The sequence below is a fragment of the Silene latifolia genome, chromosome X (assembly GCF_048544455.1).
Source record: "Silene latifolia isolate original U9 population chromosome X, ASM4854445v1, whole genome shotgun sequence".
NCBI lineage: Eukaryota > Viridiplantae > Streptophyta > Magnoliopsida > Caryophyllales > Caryophyllaceae > Silene > Silene latifolia.
The window spans coordinates 11731458-11749938 of NC_133537.1; the positions used below are offsets into that span (position 1 = coordinate 11731458).

General features: G+C 38.3%; 4 protein-coding genes across 5 annotated transcripts; 2 read left to right on the plus strand and 2 right to left on the minus strand.

Annotated features, from left to right (window-relative positions):
* Positions 1-38: 38 nt before the first annotated feature.
* LOC141622873 (uncharacterized) lies at positions 39-3688 on the minus strand. Of its 2 annotated transcripts, none has more exons than XM_074438892.1 (2): positions 696-873; positions 39-575 (listed from the first exon to the last, which is right to left on the minus strand). In XM_074438892.1, exons 1-2 carry the CDS (start codon positions 793-795, stop codon positions 121-123), a joined length of 555 nt encoding a protein of 184 aa, XP_074294993.1. In that variant the 5' UTR covers positions 796-873; the 3' UTR covers positions 39-120. The 2 variants fall into 2 exon arrangements, 1 of the variants encoding a protein (XP_074294993.1); XR_012533123.1 differs by lacking the exon at positions 696-873 and adding an exon at positions 3600-3688 and having other exon boundaries at positions 489-575.
* On the plus strand, positions 1121-2222 carry LOC141622872 (uncharacterized). Its single transcript, XM_074438891.1, has 2 exons — positions 1121-1384; positions 1575-2222. Exons 1-2 carry the CDS (start codon positions 1219-1221, stop codon positions 2126-2128), a joined length of 720 nt encoding a protein of 239 aa, XP_074294992.1. The 5' UTR covers positions 1121-1218; the 3' UTR covers positions 2129-2222.
* On the plus strand, positions 2802-4771 carry LOC141622870 (putative pectate lyase 4). The gene is made up of 4 exons (XM_074438890.1): positions 2802-3332; positions 3617-3972; positions 4105-4237; positions 4355-4771. Exons 1-4 carry the CDS (start codon positions 2895-2897, stop codon positions 4571-4573), a joined length of 1146 nt encoding a protein of 381 aa, XP_074294991.1. The 5' UTR covers positions 2802-2894; the 3' UTR covers positions 4574-4771.
* On the minus strand, positions 4293-13771 carry LOC141622869 (molybdopterin biosynthesis protein CNX1-like). The gene is made up of 14 exons (XM_074438889.1): positions 13513-13771; positions 11068-11194; positions 10390-10520; positions 10053-10154; positions 9873-9956; positions 8727-8954; positions 8329-8519; positions 7858-7962; positions 7383-7667; positions 6147-6304; positions 5888-5994; positions 5578-5634; positions 4898-5114; positions 4293-4604 (listed from the first exon to the last, which is right to left on the minus strand). The coding sequence occupies exons 1-13, from the start codon at positions 13666-13668 to the stop codon at positions 4899-4901; spliced, it is 1947 nt and encodes a 648-aa protein (XP_074294990.1). The 5' UTR covers positions 13669-13771; the 3' UTR covers positions 4293-4604; position 4898.
* Positions 13772-18481: the final 4710 nt, after the last annotated feature.

Consider the following 18481-nt stretch of genomic DNA (forward strand, 5'->3'; position numbering starts at 1 on the left):
TTCTTAAATATGTTCGGTACACATTCTCATTAGTAACAAAGCGAAACTTAAAATGAAGTAAAAACAAGTTCTTGTTTCAGATGGATTCTACATACTGTATGTGAGAGGGTAGTACCGAGATTATGTACGTCCCATCATACTTTCATTCTCGCTCCCAATAGAAGACTTGAACATGTAAGAAATGAAGAAGGCACTAATGAACACCATTGCAACAGAAACACCAAGCTTCTTAATATTGTTAGGCTCTCTAAATAACCCGTAATTCACAACCTTCCTTGGTTGCTCTATTCCTCCACATTTCTCCTCATCGTCTTTCGCCTTTTCAGGAACTTCCTGTTGTAGCTGTTGCGGTGGAGGAACTTCTTGTGGTTCTTCAGGGGTAATTAGTTTTGGTTGTCTAATGAAAAGAATGCCACCCTCAAATTTAGCAGTGATTTTCTTAGTGTCACATTTCGACGCAAGTCGAAATTCTTCGTAAAAACGTTGGTATATATGATCACTAAGGGGACGTTCTCCACTGACCTTGAGCATTCCTGATGTACTTAACTGAACTCTCAACTCTTCCTTCTTAAATCCTGCATTAATCATCATTCCATATATTATACTCCGACTTACGACACCATTGTTTCAAAGACTCTCGCCTAAATTACACGTAAAATTCGTAACAAAGAGTTTATGTTTTAAGTAAATTATACCAGGGAGATAAATGAGAAAGGTGTCACATTCATCCTCTGTTACCAAATCGGCTGGAGGCTCGTAATCTTCGAACACACGAGCCGGGGTAACCTTAGCCATCTTAACTGGTTCTACTTTGTACTAAATTTTTACTGTTAATTAAGGAGTAACTTCTTTGTTTTCGACGGAAAATTCAACTGATTTAAGCTGCTATTTATAAGTAATGAATTCTGCATGTTATTTCTTCTCAAAGTAGATATTCCAATGCTACATGATTGCAAAGATGGTGACTTCTATGATGAGGGAAAGCAAAATTTCCTTAATTTTCTTCCTCATATTCCTTCCTTTTCATCGTAACTTTGCTATACACCATACATGCTAAGGTCTTATAGTAAAGCACAAATCCCGGTTTTCGTAATCCTTGCTTCATTATGAAACTTCCAACATTGTATAGATTCTTCTGACATTGAGTAAAGGAGAAGCGAAAAACAACCGCCTTTTCTCACAACTACTTTCTTAATGTAGTGCCTATATATATTCAGGATGCAGACGATGAACAGAAACAAACAGTCTTCGGGATTTCATACCAACAATTACGAAACAGCTATGATGATGAACAAAGCTTCTGAACGTGTATACGAAGATTTTGAACCAGTATCGGATTTGATGTCCGCGGAAGGGTATGAAACCGTGATACTTTGTCTCCCAGGTAAGCTCTACGACTCCCTACATACATTACCAACATAGGTTCCATTATCCGAGGTGGTTTAAAAGCTCGCATCTGTGAATACTAAATAAGGAAAACGTACATAATTGACCGAGACATAGGGAGTACTAACTATACTGTATTACTGTATTGTCGAATAATCATCTTTTTCTAATGGAGATACATATTTCAGGCTTTAAAAAAGACCAGCTGAAGGTTCAGCTAACGACATCACGCATCCTACGAGTTAGCGGGGAACGTCCAATTGGTGACAACAAATGGAAGCGATTCAGCAAGGAGTTTCGAGTCCCACCAAATGTCGACACAAAAGAAATCACTGCTAAATTTGAAGGCGGTATTCTACACATCAAGCAACCCAAACTGATAACCTCGGCTCCAGAAGCCAAAGAGCAAGAAAAACCGAAACAAGATACACAAATCCCAAATCCTCAAACACAGAAAGACGCTCCAAGTGTCGTTCCTAACTATCATGAATCGGAAGCAAAGACCGAGAAGAAGGAAGATATGAAAGAGGAGGAAATCAAAAGTAAGCGCGAATATGGTACTAGGATGCTTAAGGAATTGAGGAAGCCTGGAAAACCGAAAAAAGTAGTTGTTTCGGTTCTGATAATCTTGTTTCTGATGCTACTTGGGTTTTACACTGTCAATTTATACAGATCAGTGTATGAGAATGAGCAAGGAAGTGTGTTAGTATATGAACATCAAGGATTTCTGCGTCCTACCTGAGATTCGCGACATAAATATATATGTATGTGAACTCAAAGGAGAGACATGTAAATTGCATAATATGAAATCTCGGATACTCCATTGTTCATACAAGAACGTATCTCATATGGAGTAAGTAATAAAGATACTCCTAATTCTTAGGAATTACTGCATTTGTTTAAAATAGTCTCAAATCTTAAAAAAATGGGATTATTCTAAAAAAACCGAAGGTAGTATTTTTGAAAATAAGTGGCAGAAGATTTCAAAATCAAAATAAAATAAAAACGCTACCAGCATGTAATAATACTATCTCCATCTCAAATTTATTCGCTATTGAAATTTGGTGATAAAATGATGTAAATTTTGATGATTAATTCTCGTACTTATCTTTGGATGTGCAGTAAGATTTATCATGTTCAGCATATTAGGGTAACTATTTTCATATCAATTTTAAAAACTTTTAAATCATTTTATCAGAGCAAGAAATTATCGATCAAAATCAACATTTTTTCTTCATCAAAATAAATACAAAATGATAAAACAAGCAGAAACTTGGCTACATAGGTATTTGACTTCTTATTTTTAGACAACTAGCAGGAAAAATAACAGCAGAGCACACAGCCTGCTAATTTACTATTAATAGTTCATAACTTCTGTAAAAACCCTGAATTTTGTGAGGCATAAAACAACATAACAGACATTTTTCCTCCAAATAAATACCCTCCATCCCCCAAACAGGAAAAAATATCAGAGCAAACGGACATAAGAACATCGTAAATCAATAAAAATGGTGACTCGTTCTTCCCTCCGTTTGTTCATTCTCTATATTATCCTAGGAATAGAAGCCATATCGGTATTGGCTCAGAAACGCGGCCTTTCAAAACTGAATGCCATTGATGTTTGTTGGCGACGCAACCCCAAATGGAGAGAGCAAAGGGAACAATTAGCAAGGTGCTCGGTTGGGTTTGCAGGGAAGATGACAAACAACATTGGCAAAGGGACGACAATGTATGTCGTTACTGATCCTAGTGATGACCCTTTAAAGCCTAAGCCAGGGACTCTCCGATATGGGGTTACTATGATACCGGGAAAAGTTTGGATTACATTCCAAAAGGATATGAACATCAAGCTTGAAAAGACCTTAGTTGTCGGAAGCTTTACGACCATTGATGGGAGAGGCGGAAGTGTTCATATTGCAAAGGGTGGTTGCCTCTTGCTCCACAAGGTATTCCTTTAACCGACAACCAGGGTTCGTAACCCGTCTACATCAATTATGCCCTTTTGGCTGGCTTTGAAGCAAAATCAACATTATTACGTCTCCTAAGGTGTTCTTAACCACGTGTTCAAAACATATAGAGGCTTGACCCATGACATAAATTACGATAATAATAGAACCATGCTCGACACATTTTTGCTTTATTTCATCATAATTCTAAGGCCGGGTCTTTAGCTCCATTAAAAATAGAAAAAGAATCATATGTAAGATTCTAACCTTCATGGCATTCTCAGGTGACTGATGTGATCATCCATAGTTTGCGGATTCACCATTGTCGCGCCCAGCCTGCAAGCACAGTGATGGGACCCGGTGCACAGTTGATGCAATTGAGCGAGATGGATGGGGATGCGATCAGACTACTTGCTTCAACAAAGATATGGATAGACCACAACACTCTTTACAGATGTGAGGACGGCCTTATTGACGTAACGCTTGGCTCAACCAATGTTACCATCTCGAACAATTGGTTTAGAGACCATGACAAGGTCATGCTCCTCGGTCACGATGACGACTTCCAGGACGACAAAAACTTGAAGGTCACTGTTGTCTACAACCGTTTCGGCCCTAATTGCCACCAGCGCATGCCAAGGTTTGATCATAATAATCTCGCCGTTAAAATATGCATCACATCCAAATCAACAACAAAACAAAGAAAGATGAAACACCCATTCTTCAATGTAATGGTAGAATACATCATATAAATAATCCAACGGTTTTGCAGAGTACGCCATGGATATGCGCATGTTGTCAACAATCTCTACTTAGGATGGGAGCTCTATGCAATAGGAGGAAGCATGAATCCCAGCATAAAGAGTCAGTCAAACCTGTTTGTCGCGCCAACTAAGAATAAAGAGGTAAACTCTTTTTGCTTTTGGACTATTTAGTTTTAGGCCACAAACAAGAACATCATAAAGTTAACTAGATAATTTCCGACTAGTTTTTATTACTAAAATACATTTTGTTCACGGCAGATAACAAGGGAAATCAACAAGGAAAACGGTAAAGGATACAATTTTAGATCAGTAGGGGACGTTCTGGAAAATGGAGCCTCGTTTAATGATACAGGATCAGGCTATGTGAAACCAAACTACACCAGTGAGCAAGTTTTTGCAGTCGAAGATGCCAGGGTTGTCAGGCCGCTCACAAGATCAGCGGGGGCTCTACGTTGCAAACCAGCATCATTGTGCTAAAGCCTAAAGGGATCATCGGAGACTATATTACCTGTCACCGCCATATAACAAGAATGTTCATAAGAATAAATCAATGAAAATATATTTATAATTTTTTCATTTGTGATGAAACATAAACTCCCCCCTGTAACTAAAATTGACATTATCCAATGAGTGTCCGGTTTTAATCCAGAGAAACTACGAGTAACACTTATTTCATCCCCTTGCTATTTTATTAGACAAACAAAGATTTTTTTGCAACTCACAAATTTGAGAAGTATGTAATTTTGCTGATGAAAAAGATGAAATGACACAAATTTTTTTGTGGCTTCCATATCCTCTTACCTCAATGGGAGCATGAGCAGCCGTGCTCTTCAGCGCCAGTGGCTTTGTTGTAGCTCTTTTCCCAAGTATCCACGGGTGCAGCAAGAGCATGAGGCAAATGACGAGGGTGCTTCTCTCTCTTATCGCCTTTCACTTGCTTTAAACCATGTTTGAGAGCAGGCAGTAAAGCTTCCATGCATTCTGCTACCGCATTGGGATTTCCCGGCATGTTGATTATCTGTATCAATAGTAGGATGAAATCACATCAATGACTATCTGCTGCTCATCAAGCAGGAATGTGAGAAACAATAAAGGCAAAGATTGCACACAAGTAACTTAATGCCGACACAGCCTTTTTTATTGATATAAATTAGCAGAAACAGACGCAAAACCTGACACAGGTATGGCACAATAACCCAAATGGCAACTCTACCAGACTACCACTGTAAATGGGGATTTCGACAATATATACATAGCAAAGCCAAGCACATCATTCCTGCTCATTCAGAACAAATAGCTTTTGTGATGGTCCTATAGCTAATGTCGTTTTAGAAAGGATTTTGCTTTTTACTTACCAACGTTATAACTTATGAGAAGCAAAGTAGATTAGCTAAATAAAGCGCAATCAACAATTGGACAGTTCATGATTTATTCACAGCAAAGTGTATAAATAGGAATACAAAACTGAATGTTGGACTTACCAGTGTAGAACCTCTTATTCCTGCAGCCGAACGAGAAAGCATGGCAAATGGTGTAACCTATATGAAGAAACCAAATAGAGAATCAGAAAGACGCAGATATAAAGAAAAGAGTGAGAGCAGAACCACAAATGGCCAGAAATGTGAATAGCAAAGAGTCACTTCCTCATCCTTCTAAGAGAAGGGTGAGTTGAAAAAAATATAGTAACATATAGGCTCTGGTTGGACTAGACTCTAAATTACGCTAAAGAATAATTCTCCAATGAAAAAAAATACCTTTGCTTCTAAAGAACGATGTGAAACAAGACATTACCTTTAGACTCTCTTGCATCATGACATATAGAAGACCAGGAGTTTCTTTTTCGATTACTTCTTTTGTTGCTTCAGGTGTAACATCTCTTGGCGTGCAGCCAGTTCCACCTAGATTGCAAAGTTTAAACTGAGAATTAGAATCTTAATTCACCCTTCCCTGGTGGTGCTCTTCAGATTCGATCATCCACAACTCCACAAGTAGTGCAACAAAGCAGGTGGTCATAAAAATAAACTAACATCAGACAAAAAACAGCACTTACCAAGTGTAAGTATAAGATCTATTTTATCTACATCACTCCATCTCCGTAAAATCTCCTTAATTTTGGGTATATCATCTGGAACAACAGCAGTCGCAACAACCTTTGCTCCTCCCAACTTCTCGGATGAAGAATTAATAACAGCGATAGCCCTTGGACCACTGCAAATACAAGCGAAATATTTTAAATAGAAAACAAGATCTTCCAATATATAACAATAGCGCTATGTCACACTTCTAACATTCAAATCAGACAAGTTTTGTGACAACTGACGTTTTGTGTATCTACATCACAATAATCGCATCCAATCCAATCCATGTTTCTGGGTACAACACTACAACCATGATGATCATATCTGGTGTAACAAGGTGTGAGCGTACAGCAGTTATTTACAAAAGAGGGAGAGTTGATGCAATTCTTGAATTACTAAGGGCGGGTAACACCACCTATAGATGGTGAGGCTGTACATAGTCATGGTAACAGTAGATATATCTGTCCACATGTAAATAATCAAAAGCCAAGATTGGCAAATGTAGCAAAGCTTTTGTACTCCATGTTATGCTCCAACAAGGAGTAACATCATATGCGCTTAAATTGTTGTAGCATCAATGCAGTGACCTATTTTGAAATGATGATTCAAAATGGCGTATCCAGATGCACCTTTTCCAACTCTTACACAAAAAGCATATGATTGCAATTTGTAAAGACAATGTATATGTTCATGGACTAATTTCAACTCCATGTTTTAACTGCAAATGTTGCTAAAACTTAACAAGGAAGCCACAATCCTGCACAAGCTCCAGCAGATATGTTATGAGTGTTATTTTTCTTCATCTGGAGTCGTCAATGTTACATAAAACACATAGTCACAGACCTAAAACTAATTAACAGCATGCTTCATAAGGAAAAAAAATATGCAAATGCGGCTTTAACTTAATTCATCAACCAGCAGCAATGACCAGGGCATATATGTGAAGGTTTTACATTTTTACATGTTGCATAGCAAATTATCATCCCTCCTTAATGAAAAGCTATTTATTCCACAGTCACAGACCTAGAGCTAAAGGAGAACATACTTCTTGATTAAAAGATACACATGTAATATTAAGCTAATTCCTACAACCAGTAGTTACGACTGGCAAATATCAAAAATTCACATGAAGAAAGGACACAAAAACTTCACAAGGAAGAGTTTGTGCCTGAAATACAGAAATAGACTGCAAATATCCACAAGTTTACCTACGATCAGGTCCAGCTCCTTCTGCAACAGTATCACTAACTGTCAAAATTGCAACTTGAACAGCACAGTCCCCAAAGTCGGTTACAGCAGGCCCCTTAGGCGTTTCTTGTGATGCAATTTCCTTCTTCACAACAGCGTTGAGTAAATCAGAAATTACAATGGCAGACATCACTGTTCCAGGAGGAAGCACTGCTCCTCCAGGTGGGAGCTCTAACAAAGCATTTGCAGACTTCATACTCAAAAGACGGCTGCTCATCTGTTGACCAGTGCTCTCAGCTACAAAACTGAGATTTAAAGACAAATATATAGCATGTAAAATTGAATGATTTCAAAACTATATGGTATAAGCTATTTAAGTGAACAGGCTCCCACCATCAAAGCTCCGAAAAGAGAACTATCAGCTATGAGAGGGTAGAAGTCGAAAGTGGAGCAGTGAAAGTACAGGCAAAAGGGGAAACATTCGAAAAATCCTACCCAGGTCTCCCTGATCCATCATTATCCTTCCATTTGATAGTAGCACGGTGAAATTCAGGTCGAATGGGATCCGCTTTGATTGGCCGCTCAAGGCAAGCATGAACCCTACACATGAAACCAACGCGTGAAGCTGATAAGGTACAATTGATCTGACAATAATGTAGTGATGAGTTAACCAGCGCAATACTCCCCCCAACCCATTTATAGTGTTTACCTTTGACTTTGTTGGTCAAACGATGATTAGTTTTGCCAATATTTTCTTACAATAAACAATATTACCAACATTTTGAACACAATAATATGTAAATAATAATCAGATTTTATATCGTATCTATACATATATTTGAAGAAACTAATGTCAAAGTTGACATCAATTGACCACAGAATAAAACAGGGTCAATAATTTGGAAAGGAGGTAGTATAAAATAAGTTTATATAAACGATAGAATCAGGTCACAATAGTATTTGTACCTTAGCAGATCAGGGTTTGTCCATCCAGAAAGACAGCGAATAGCTGGCACCACAAAGAGATGGAAAGCGACTAAACAGCTTACTGGGTTACCAGGCAATCCAAAAGCTAACACTTTGGAAACTTCCTTACTCTGGGACGGCTTTACATTCATTTCAGCAAACGTCAAAGGCTTCCCCGGTTTCATGAGAACCTACAACATTCATAACTATTCCATAAAATTAGTATTAAGAAGAAAAAAGAACATAAACAAATTATAGCTCGGAAGCTTCGAGTATGAATTGATCCCACTCAGCTGAGCAAGTCCTAAAATGCGCCAAGGTATCAGACAATAAATGTTTAACCTAGATTGTGAACCAGGTGGACCTTACAGAGCCACACTTGGAGTAAACATAGTCACCTTAGTGAAATGCATTTTTCCTCTCCTCTCTAACAATGGTTTCACATAATCTCGATCACCCATTGAAACTCCACCAGAACTCAAAATAATCTCAACTCCAGCAGCAAATGCCTTGTCGATGATTTTTTCAAGTTCCGTCACATCATCACGAGCAATACCTAGGTCAACAACTTTGCATCTTTGTTCCACTGCAGCTGCTAGTAGCATAGCACGGTTGGAGTCCCTAATCTACAATGAAATAGTAAGCATCAGTTCTGTAAGAATATAGAAGTTAAGACATCTAGCAAAAAGTGAATCATAGGTAGATGAAAGGAAATGCAAATCTATCCGGTATGGGGAATGGCCATTCTACTACAACAAACATCATACATTGTGAAATCAAGTTATCTGCTCACAAGAAATTTCTGACTTGTTTATTTTCAGACTTTTCAAAGCTCCATACAACTAGCATTAAAATGTGTCACAACAGCTGACTCAGGCAGGCAAACCACACATCGGTATGGCACGAGAATTTAAACGATGGCCACCAGCCCACCTCACTTTAGTGGTCACCGAGACAGACGAACCTCAGGCTCTCTCAGCCATTAGTTTTGGGTGGGAAATATCTGACCATCCACTAAGTTGGCTATCATGATTTTCTATAATCAATCATAACAATGACAACGTAGACATTATAATATGTTAAAGCTTACAATATAGGACATGATAGCATGGTTATCATGTTCTGATTATTTAAACTTGACACAAAATTATAAAATTAAATATTTTCATTTTAGCTTTCAGGGGAGCTCGAGTGCTAGAATAACCAAGGGAAGTGACAATTGATAAGCATTTATATGTCATTCATGCCCGGAAGGAAGAGAGCAGAAGGAAAAAGAGGAAACAAAATTTTATTTTCACATTTCCTTTGTGCATAATGATGACCAGAAACTAAAATACAACAGGTGATTTTTGTGCAACCGCCTCCTCTGTCTCTTACCCCAAATTGCCAAAATGAACACGGCAGGAAAAGCCCACCTTCATTCCAATAGATTATAATTTTTTAAGATTACAAATATTAAGAGGATTCTGAATAGCATAGCATGCCAACAGGTAGAAACTGGCAGTATCAAAGAGCGACAAAGTGTTGAATCATGAGCCAACTACCTGACCACGCTGTAGATTTCTGGTTGTTGGCTCCACAAGTTCATCTCCAGTTGAAAGTACTCCGACAGTTGGTGTGCGATGAACCTACCATAAAGCACAAATAATCAGTCATTCGAAGCGCCAAGGAAATTTATCAAACAAAATGAAGCAGACACTCATGAGTCATGACACATCATATACCTTCACCAAAGTCACACCCACAGTGGCAAGCAGACCAATTTCTGAGGTGCCAATAAGATCACCAGCATTCAAGACCACATCATCTTTTTCAATGTCACAGCCCTAAGAAAGAATTGTCAGGAGTGACACAACAGAGTTAAATATTTCACCAACTAATCGTTTAAGGACAAATCAGCACAAGCAGCAAATCTAAGTTATTTCATTATTTAACTATTCGTATGTGAGATATATCGATCATATCATTCTAAGGTAGAATGATGCCAAAACAAAGTCCCACAGAAAAGTGTGCAAGGAAGTATAGCACAATTATGTTATTCTAGAAGAGGAGGTAACATACCACTGGACGAATATCAGCACCAGGCTTAGTTTGCACCAGTATTCTCACTCGTTTCGACTCACTGGAATCACTTTTAATTTCTTCAGTATCTTCAACTTGAATAACAGCATCGGCTCCGTCAGGGATGGGCCCTGTGTGCAAATTTGAAAGAAAAGAAAAGAGTGAAAAAATAACTCGGGGATGAGAAAGTATCACGCCGCAGAATCATACTCCTATGACCAATCAGTGTGTTTAAACCTTGAGAATTCCAATGTTATTAATGAGTATTACTTGAACATCCACGGAAGACAATCAATGATGCCCATACCAAAACTCAGAGTGTTTGCAATCTAGAAAAACTACACTTATGCAGTCAGATTTCCATTTCAGACACAAGAGATGATAAGTAGGACAAAATAATATCAAAATAAGATGTTCAAAACCTCAAATGCCATATCTTACATGAGGCCAAACATCTTAATACATAGAAAAGATTATTTACCAACAAATAGTACACAAACATCTCATAAGACAACAAACCCTCACAAAGTAAGATCTATAATGAAACAAGGTCAGTGAAAAGGTTTGAAACTTGTAGCAGTTAGAAACCAATTATGTTGTGTTTTTTTTTTCACATAGGATGAAATTCAACAGATATAAATAAAGTCAAATTCCTAAATTGGGACATATAAAGCCTACCTCCGGTAGTCACGTAAGCAACAGTTCCAGAAGTCACAGTCACCCCAAGAGCGTCGTTACCCGCCCTGGATTCAGTAATTACAGGGTATTCCCCGGGGCCATCCGCAGCAACTACTGCATATCCATCCTGTAAACATATTAAATCATAATAATTGTTAAAGTCCACCTCCCAGAAAATTCAACCAACCTGAAGCTTAAAGCATTATTAGATGGAATCGAAAAAAATCAAATGTCTTCATGCAAGGAGTGATGATATATCAATGACAATATCCAACCATCACCATATCCCATAATACAAGCACCACTCCACCCTTACAATATATATCTCATTTCATTGATTGCATCTGCCGCTTATTCTGTTGGATCTTCGATGTCTGTAGGAAAGTCAGCCAGCTGCTTTCAAGACCAGGTGCGCGGACTGGCCATCAATATTGATTTTACCAACTAAACTGTGGATTTTTCCGATGAGAAAGTTCCTCCCAGCCGGGGTTTTTTGTTACTTGAGCCATTTCATTACTGATTTGCCCAAATCTGATGTCCAACTTTAAAGAATCCCGTTTTTTTGCTTACTCGAGCGATTTCTAAGTGACCCATGCATGTGAGTAGTAAGTCGGCCCGTTTAAGTGCTAGGTCAAGATGTACTCCATATATAATACGCCAAACGAATATGTCTATACTCTATACACCAATACCCCATTTCAAACCGCCAACTCAAGAATCTTCAAACCCAACAACCCCAATAGCAGAATCCATATCCTTTGTTCCATTTCCGTGCCCCACCTTGTGACCCGCTACCTTTTCATTTGTCACATCACTACTAATCATTAAAAAGAATTGGGGGTAAATCTCATATGAAGTTGTTGTGTCGGAAGATAAAGAGAATGGGACACAAGATGAAACACCAAAATGGGACACAAAATCTGCTTCCCAAGGAACAATCTTCGAAACCAAAAACCAACAAGCAAGTGAGCAACTGACACAATACAATAATACCTAAGTTCGAAATCGGTCAGTATAATAACCCTCATCACTAACCCATCAATACACAAAAACATACAAGACTACTCTACACCCAAAAATGTCATCAACCCACTTCAATTTTCTCACTTAAGACCAGTGTCCCATGTTGCCCTACACCCAAATCAATGAGAATGCTCCTTTTCTAATTCACCTAGATTTTACCTTATACACCTAGATTTTACCCTGTTCTTAATGGTAAGTGTTGACAATTCTAATTTTTCATTAACTAGGGTACCTGGTGTACCTAAGAATTCTCAGACACGAATACACCATTTCAATTTTAAAACAGCCAATTCAAGAATCTTCCTGACAACCACAATAGCAATCTTCGAAATCAAAACCCAACAAGCAACTATTGTTGGAAGTAATGCAAAGGCTAGTAATGTTGTCTAAATAGATTACATCATAGAGAAGCCTTCCATTTTCCTCGTAAGAGAATCTCTACACTTTATCCACTACTTGCATGATTATAGCCACTAACTCCATGATTTTTGGCTCATGTTCATGGTGGTGGTTAGGCCACTAACTTTGTGGTTATGGTGCTAATTAACCACTATAAATAGAGAAGTGTAGTCATTTGAGAATAACACATCTTCATATATCTTTACTACCTTCTCTATGATAATTTTGAGCATACCATATGAGTTCCAACTCCTAATAGTTGAGTACACAACTTTTAGGAGTGTTGTGTGACCTTGGGGGACGACGCCTACATCGATTTGTATCGTAGTCGGGGCGATTTCGTTTCTCATTCAGTGGCCTCCATACCACAACACAACAACAAATATTCTCTAATTATATCTTCGCCCCTATAGTGATACTATATTCCAACAATTGAGAAACGAGTTCCAGACGAGTTCCGCGATACAATTCAACAAATTTATGGCCAAATGAACCTTGGGATTCTCACGAGTGCTCTAGAGAGATAGCCTAGTCTCTCATAGAAGGAGGCCAATCCTTCACACTCACGTAGGTGATTCCAACAAGTCTATCTCCATATAAACCACTCACGCATGAGCTATAGAATCATTAAGAGCTCTAAGGCTCAACCTCTCAACATAGCGGTGAATCCATCAGGTCCTTCTCAATAAGACCACCCAAAATAAAGGGATATAGATTCATTAAAAGCTCTAAGGCTCAACCTTTCAACATGATAACTTTGTGGTTATGGTGCTAATTTTCTCACTATCACAATACAATACCTAGGTTCAAAACCCGTCAACATAATCGCTTTCATCACTAACTCATCAAGACACAAAAACATACTCCTCATATGATTACTCTACACCCAAAATGTCATCAACGCACTTCAATTTTCTCACTTGAAAACAGCAACAACAACAACAAGCAACCAAGTAACCCGAAACATATAAAAAACACTACATGCGCAAAAAATAAGGCAAATATATATAAAAAAAAAAAGACCTTAATGGAGGCAGGATAAGGAGGGAGAGGATCAGGGGCAAGAATGTCCTGAGCCAGAACTTTGCCGAGACACTGGTCAAGTGAAAGGGTCTCGGGTTCAAGCCGCTCTGATGCGGCGATTACGATTTTCAGAGCTTCTTCAACACCTATCATCATCCTTTGCTTGTTTTTGAGGCTAGACTAGAAAATGGTGTGACTACAAAATATGGATGGATGACTTATATGAGTGTGATATATGATAGAGAAGGGTGACTTTATTAGGTTTGGAGCTTTGGCCTTTGGGCTTGTCATGTAGACATGTAGTTGTAACTTGTAAACATGTGTCAAGAGTTTATTGGGTCTACTATTTATATTTTTATGTTTTTGTTTTATCGATGCCAAGGCCCAAGGGAACTAAGACGATTTTGATGTTGACGGTATTTATAAGTCGTGTCAAAAGTACCTACTCTCAGGCTCTTATAATTCTATTAACTAAGTTAGTTGATATCTAAACGCTCTATTTATATGTAAGAAATAAACTTTGCAGCGAGATAGTGAGAACACAAATTATTGTTAATCGGGTTTATTAAATTCGTCTTTGGTATAAAATGGTGTGGTATTTTTTCACATTAGAATGTTTATGGATTAGCAAAAAAGCTTATCTCGTCTATTTAAATAACCTATTAAGGCTAAGGCTCGAGATTGGTTTGAAGTGTGGGCTACCCATCCCAACTTGGTATGTCTCCTTAGGCTGAGTTTTGGCCTGCCAGCCGTGTGCCCAGCTCACAAGTCTTACCACTAGTGACGGTCCTCGACTTCAATTATGAGGGTTCGACCCGCCTGGCCTGATTCGCATTCAGGCCCGTCTAAAGGCTGGTGCACTATGTGCATTGGCACTGGGCCTCAAAATTTTGGGGCCCAAATCTGGCATTACCCATGTGATTTAAAAAAAAAAAAGGTAAAACAATGAAATCGGAATTGAGTAATTGACGCTACATCTCACTGACTATCCAATTCTCAACAATTTCATTCCCCTAATAATTAAATTCCTTTCCCAAATTAAATTTGCTCTTTAATTTTGCCTCAAATGTATCCCACGTTTCTTTTGTAAATGTTTAAACAACCCTTGTTTAAATATGAATTATCTAAATCAATTCCTCACAACTCAATCCAAATTTAAAATTAGAGGGATTGGAGTCAAAGTTTGGTACAAAGAATTTCTTCTTAGTTTTTATAAAAATCTCAGATTTACCCTGAGTTTTAATTGCCTATAAAAATCTCATATTTACACTGAGTTTTAAAGAGGTCGACAAGTGATGTTTCTTCTTAATTTTTATTGTTTATTTGCCTATAAAAATCTTAGATTGTGAATCTTCAATCTTGTAAGTCTTTATTTTCTTTTATATTATTGTATTATTATCTGCTCTACGAATTTTTAATATTGTTCTAAGATTTAATGTATTTGCAGCTGTTGAATGAAGTACAAAATAAAGTCGGAGATCAAAAGACATCATTTTATCGGTTTATATTTCACAGACGAAATATCGATTTTTAAATAATTTGGAGCTTGCATTAATATTTTATATAAATGTTCTTTTATATTGCATATTTGAGGCCTCATAATTTTTTTTGCACCGGGCCTCAACTTTTCTTGAGACGGCCCTGTTCGCATTGATCTAGCCCGCTATCTAACTATAACTTAATTTGAGCTTTGACTGAACCGATTGATTACTAAAGCTTGGTGAGCCGTCTTAGATCGTCTAAGATGAGACAAAAAGAGTATGTAGTGTTGTCTTTTGGCTTCTCTTGTGTTGCCATTTTTTTAGCTTTGTGTGTAATATTGCATGTGTAATTGAAGGCGTTAATTCAGGTGCATTATCTTAATGGAGATGATTGTTGATAAGCTTAAATGATTATTGAGTGTAGAATAATTAGAGGTTGTTACCAATTATTTTGGTCTTAGTCATTTATTTACTTTTATATTTATTGTGAGTCAAAGGTAAACAAATAATTAACATATTGGATAAGGGAATCAATAGATATTTTATCCAACAATTACAAACCCATTAATATGATTAGGATTTCTTAATGATTATATCCGTTTTAAATCATACTAGTGTGTATTTGCCCAATTTTTTTAAAGTATTTTTTAGCTAAATAACACAAATTGGTCAAATACACAATTATTTAAGGTGAAAAGAGTTTCTTAAAAGCTCAAAAGTCATTTTTTTCCCTTAAAAATAGAACCACCAATTTAGGTAATGTTTGACCAAGTTTACCTAAAAGAGTTTTTACTTTTTAAAATGAGTTTTTCCACAAACTACTTCTTGAAAAAATTGTGACTGTTTGACCTAACTTTTGTAAAAGTACTTTTTCCAAATTTGATGTGTTTGGCCTAATTACTTTTATTCGACTTTTTTTGATTTTTTTGTTTACTATATAATTTGGGTCTGCATTTGTAACACCCCGGTTTATGAAGGAGCCTTTAGCAAGACATTCCCTAATAAAACGGACTGTTACCATCTCGGTTTCCCGAGGTAGTGAATAACAAATTAAACTCCAAGGCAATTTATAAAATATTTTAACTTTAATTATTACAAATTCTCTTTTCAAATTAAATTACAAGAACTGACATAAACAAAAGTGAAGTCTTCTAGATGATGATCTAATACTAAGTCGTCTGATCCAATGTCTCACGCCCATCCAGCTCCCGTCCTATCTCTTAAACCCGTCAAGTCTCGCTCCCCATAAAACGGTTCATCACGGTGTTCACGAATACACGGGGTCAACCACGAGGTTGAGTAGGGAAAACAATAAAATAATAAAATATGATATGCATGATACTCCGCCACCTCCATCTCCATCTCAACTCATCACACACATCTCATACCAGGAACGCCTGACCCATACCGATCCCTAGACTATAAATATCGACCAAGTCGATCCGCACCAATACGGTGAGGACACCAGGGCAAGTCCTGCAGAACCCGCCTGGGCCTTATCACAACATCACATCGTATCTCCACATCGTCACCACCACATCCTCCTCCAACTCCAATGCATATGAAATGCTCAATAGTAATTAATGCAATGCAATATGTATATAAATCATCGAATCGATAAATCATAAAGTCATGCCGGTCACCCGATGTTGTGATATCATACGCAATACGGTCAAATCGGCCGATCACATTTAGAATATAAATGGTAACGTAAATCAACAACCAGGAATCAAGTCAACACAATTCCACAACGTTAATAGAGCAAGTGTATTTCCCTACCTCAAAGTGCCAGCAAATCCAATTAAGCAGTTAAGCAGTCCAGAAATAAAGAAATGAATTTGATTATCGATCCTTCCCGAATCCGTCACCTAAAACAATTGTAATATTTATTATAACTAACTACTAAATATAGAATTTCCCAAAATGGAAACTTTCCCGAAATAGTAACTTTCCACTTTAATCGGTCCGACTCAAAACCCGACTTGAATTATTTAACCGACTGGGAATTAATTTAAATAACTACTATGATAGATAAAATATTGAACGAATTAAACATTTTAAGAAAACCCGACTCGAACATAAAACGATTCAACAACCCGACTTAAACCCGTCTTTCATTAATTAAATAACTCGGAATTAAATTAATTAGTTAAACATACGACCCGTTACCGAATTATAACGATTAACTATGAAAACCCGTTTCAAAAAAAACAACTCGAATAACCCCTCACGCACCCCGTCCCTTCGCACACTCACACACCCCTCACGCACCACCTAGCCACCACGACAACCACCAGACCTGACCCCCACTTCGTCCCCACCACCAGCAACCACCACCACTGTCGATCGCGCCGGCTGAGTCGAACAGGGCTGGCATTTGGCCTGGTTCACCGCGCATCATCACCAACACCCATCGCTTTTCCTTTTACCACCACCGCAACCAACCACCATAACCCGCCACACCACCACCATCCAACTCGCCGTCATCCCACGCACCTAAACACCGTGGCACCACCATTTCGACCTCCCCCGAGTCCACGGTGGTGCCACCTAAACCCAGTAACTGTCTAAACTCGCTTCGAAACCGCAACCCAAACCCGTTTTGGTTACCCCCCCCGCCGCCTCTCACAACCACCACCACCACCCAAAACCTCCCTAACCACCACCAATAGGGGCGACTCAGACCACCCAACACCATTACCCCGACACCAACCACCCTTATCCCCTCCCTAAGACACGCAACCCCAACCAAAAACCCGACATAAAAGATGAAAACAGAGGAGGAATGTGACATGCTTACCTTTCCGCCACCACAACAACCACCAGGGCCACCCTACGTCGTCGACAACCTCCCTTTGACCTTCCTTGCTGCGCCGTCACCACTCCTGCTCTCTCTCTCTCTCCCTCGTTTTGCGTGAAAGGCTGCCAAAAGGGCTGATGAAAGAGGGAGGCGGGTTGAGGGTGTTGCTAGGGTAAAATTAGGTTAAAACTTAGGTTAAAAGGTTAAGTTAGATGGTAAATGGGTCATGGGTATGGGTAACGTGATATGGGTCATGGGTATGGGTAAGTTATCATTCAGTTAAACCCGTCTCACAAGTTTACGAGTAACTTGGTCTTACGATATCAACACGACTATACCATTAACTCGACTCGACTATCATCCCGACATAATTAGTAAAATAATATATATAATAATTAATATATAATAATATCCGTTTAATTAATTATATTATATAAAATACGGGGTATTACAGTCTTCCCCCTTAAAATGAACCGTCCGAAGTTCGCTCATCTACCAAACCTCCAAGTACCACCGCGGTTACCAAAACAGATTTCCTAGTACCAGAACTCATGAACTTAAGCGGGTGAAACGGTATGTTACATTCTACCCTCCTAAAAAGAAGTTACGTCCCGGAACTTACTTCATGCAAATCTATCACCACTCATGAACTCGTGCAACTATCAGAGCGCCATAACAGCAGTAGTTT

Coding starts and splice junctions, on each gene's coding strand:
- LOC141622870 (XM_074438890.1), top strand. CDS start 2,895: ATGGTGACTCGTTCTTCCCTCCGTTTGTTCATTCTCTATATTATCCTA. Junction 3,973..4,104: donor TGCCACCAGCGCATGCCAAG/GTTTGATCATAA, acceptor ACGGTTTTGCAG/AGTACGCCATGGATATGCGC. Junction 4,238..4,354: donor CGCCAACTAAGAATAAAGAG/GTAAACTCTTTT, acceptor TGTTCACGGCAG/ATAACAAGGGAAATCAACAA.
- LOC141622869 (XM_074438889.1), bottom strand. CDS start 13,668: ATGATGATAGGTGTTGAAGAAGCTCTGAAAATCGTAATCGCCGCATCA. Junction 8,520..8,726: donor GAAAAATGCATTTCACTAAG/GTGACTATGTTT, acceptor TGAATGTTGTAG/GTTCTCATGAAACCGGGGAA. Junction 5,995..6,146: donor AGATCTTATACTTACACTTG/GTAAGTGCTGTT, acceptor TTTGCAATCTAG/GTGGAACTGGCTGCACGCCA.
- LOC141622872 (XM_074438891.1), top strand. CDS start 1,219: ATGCAGACGATGAACAGAAACAAACAGTCTTCGGGATTTCATACCAAC. Junction 1,385..1,574: donor CGTGATACTTTGTCTCCCAG/GTAAGCTCTACG, acceptor TACATATTTCAG/GCTTTAAAAAAGACCAGCTG.
- LOC141622873 (XM_074438892.1), bottom strand. CDS start 795: ATGGCTAAGGTTACCCCGGCTCGTGTGTTCGAAGATTACGAGCCTCCA. Junction 576..695: donor CTTTCTCATTTATCTCCCTG/GTATAATTTACT, acceptor TGATTAATGCAG/GATTTAAGAAGGAAGAGTTG.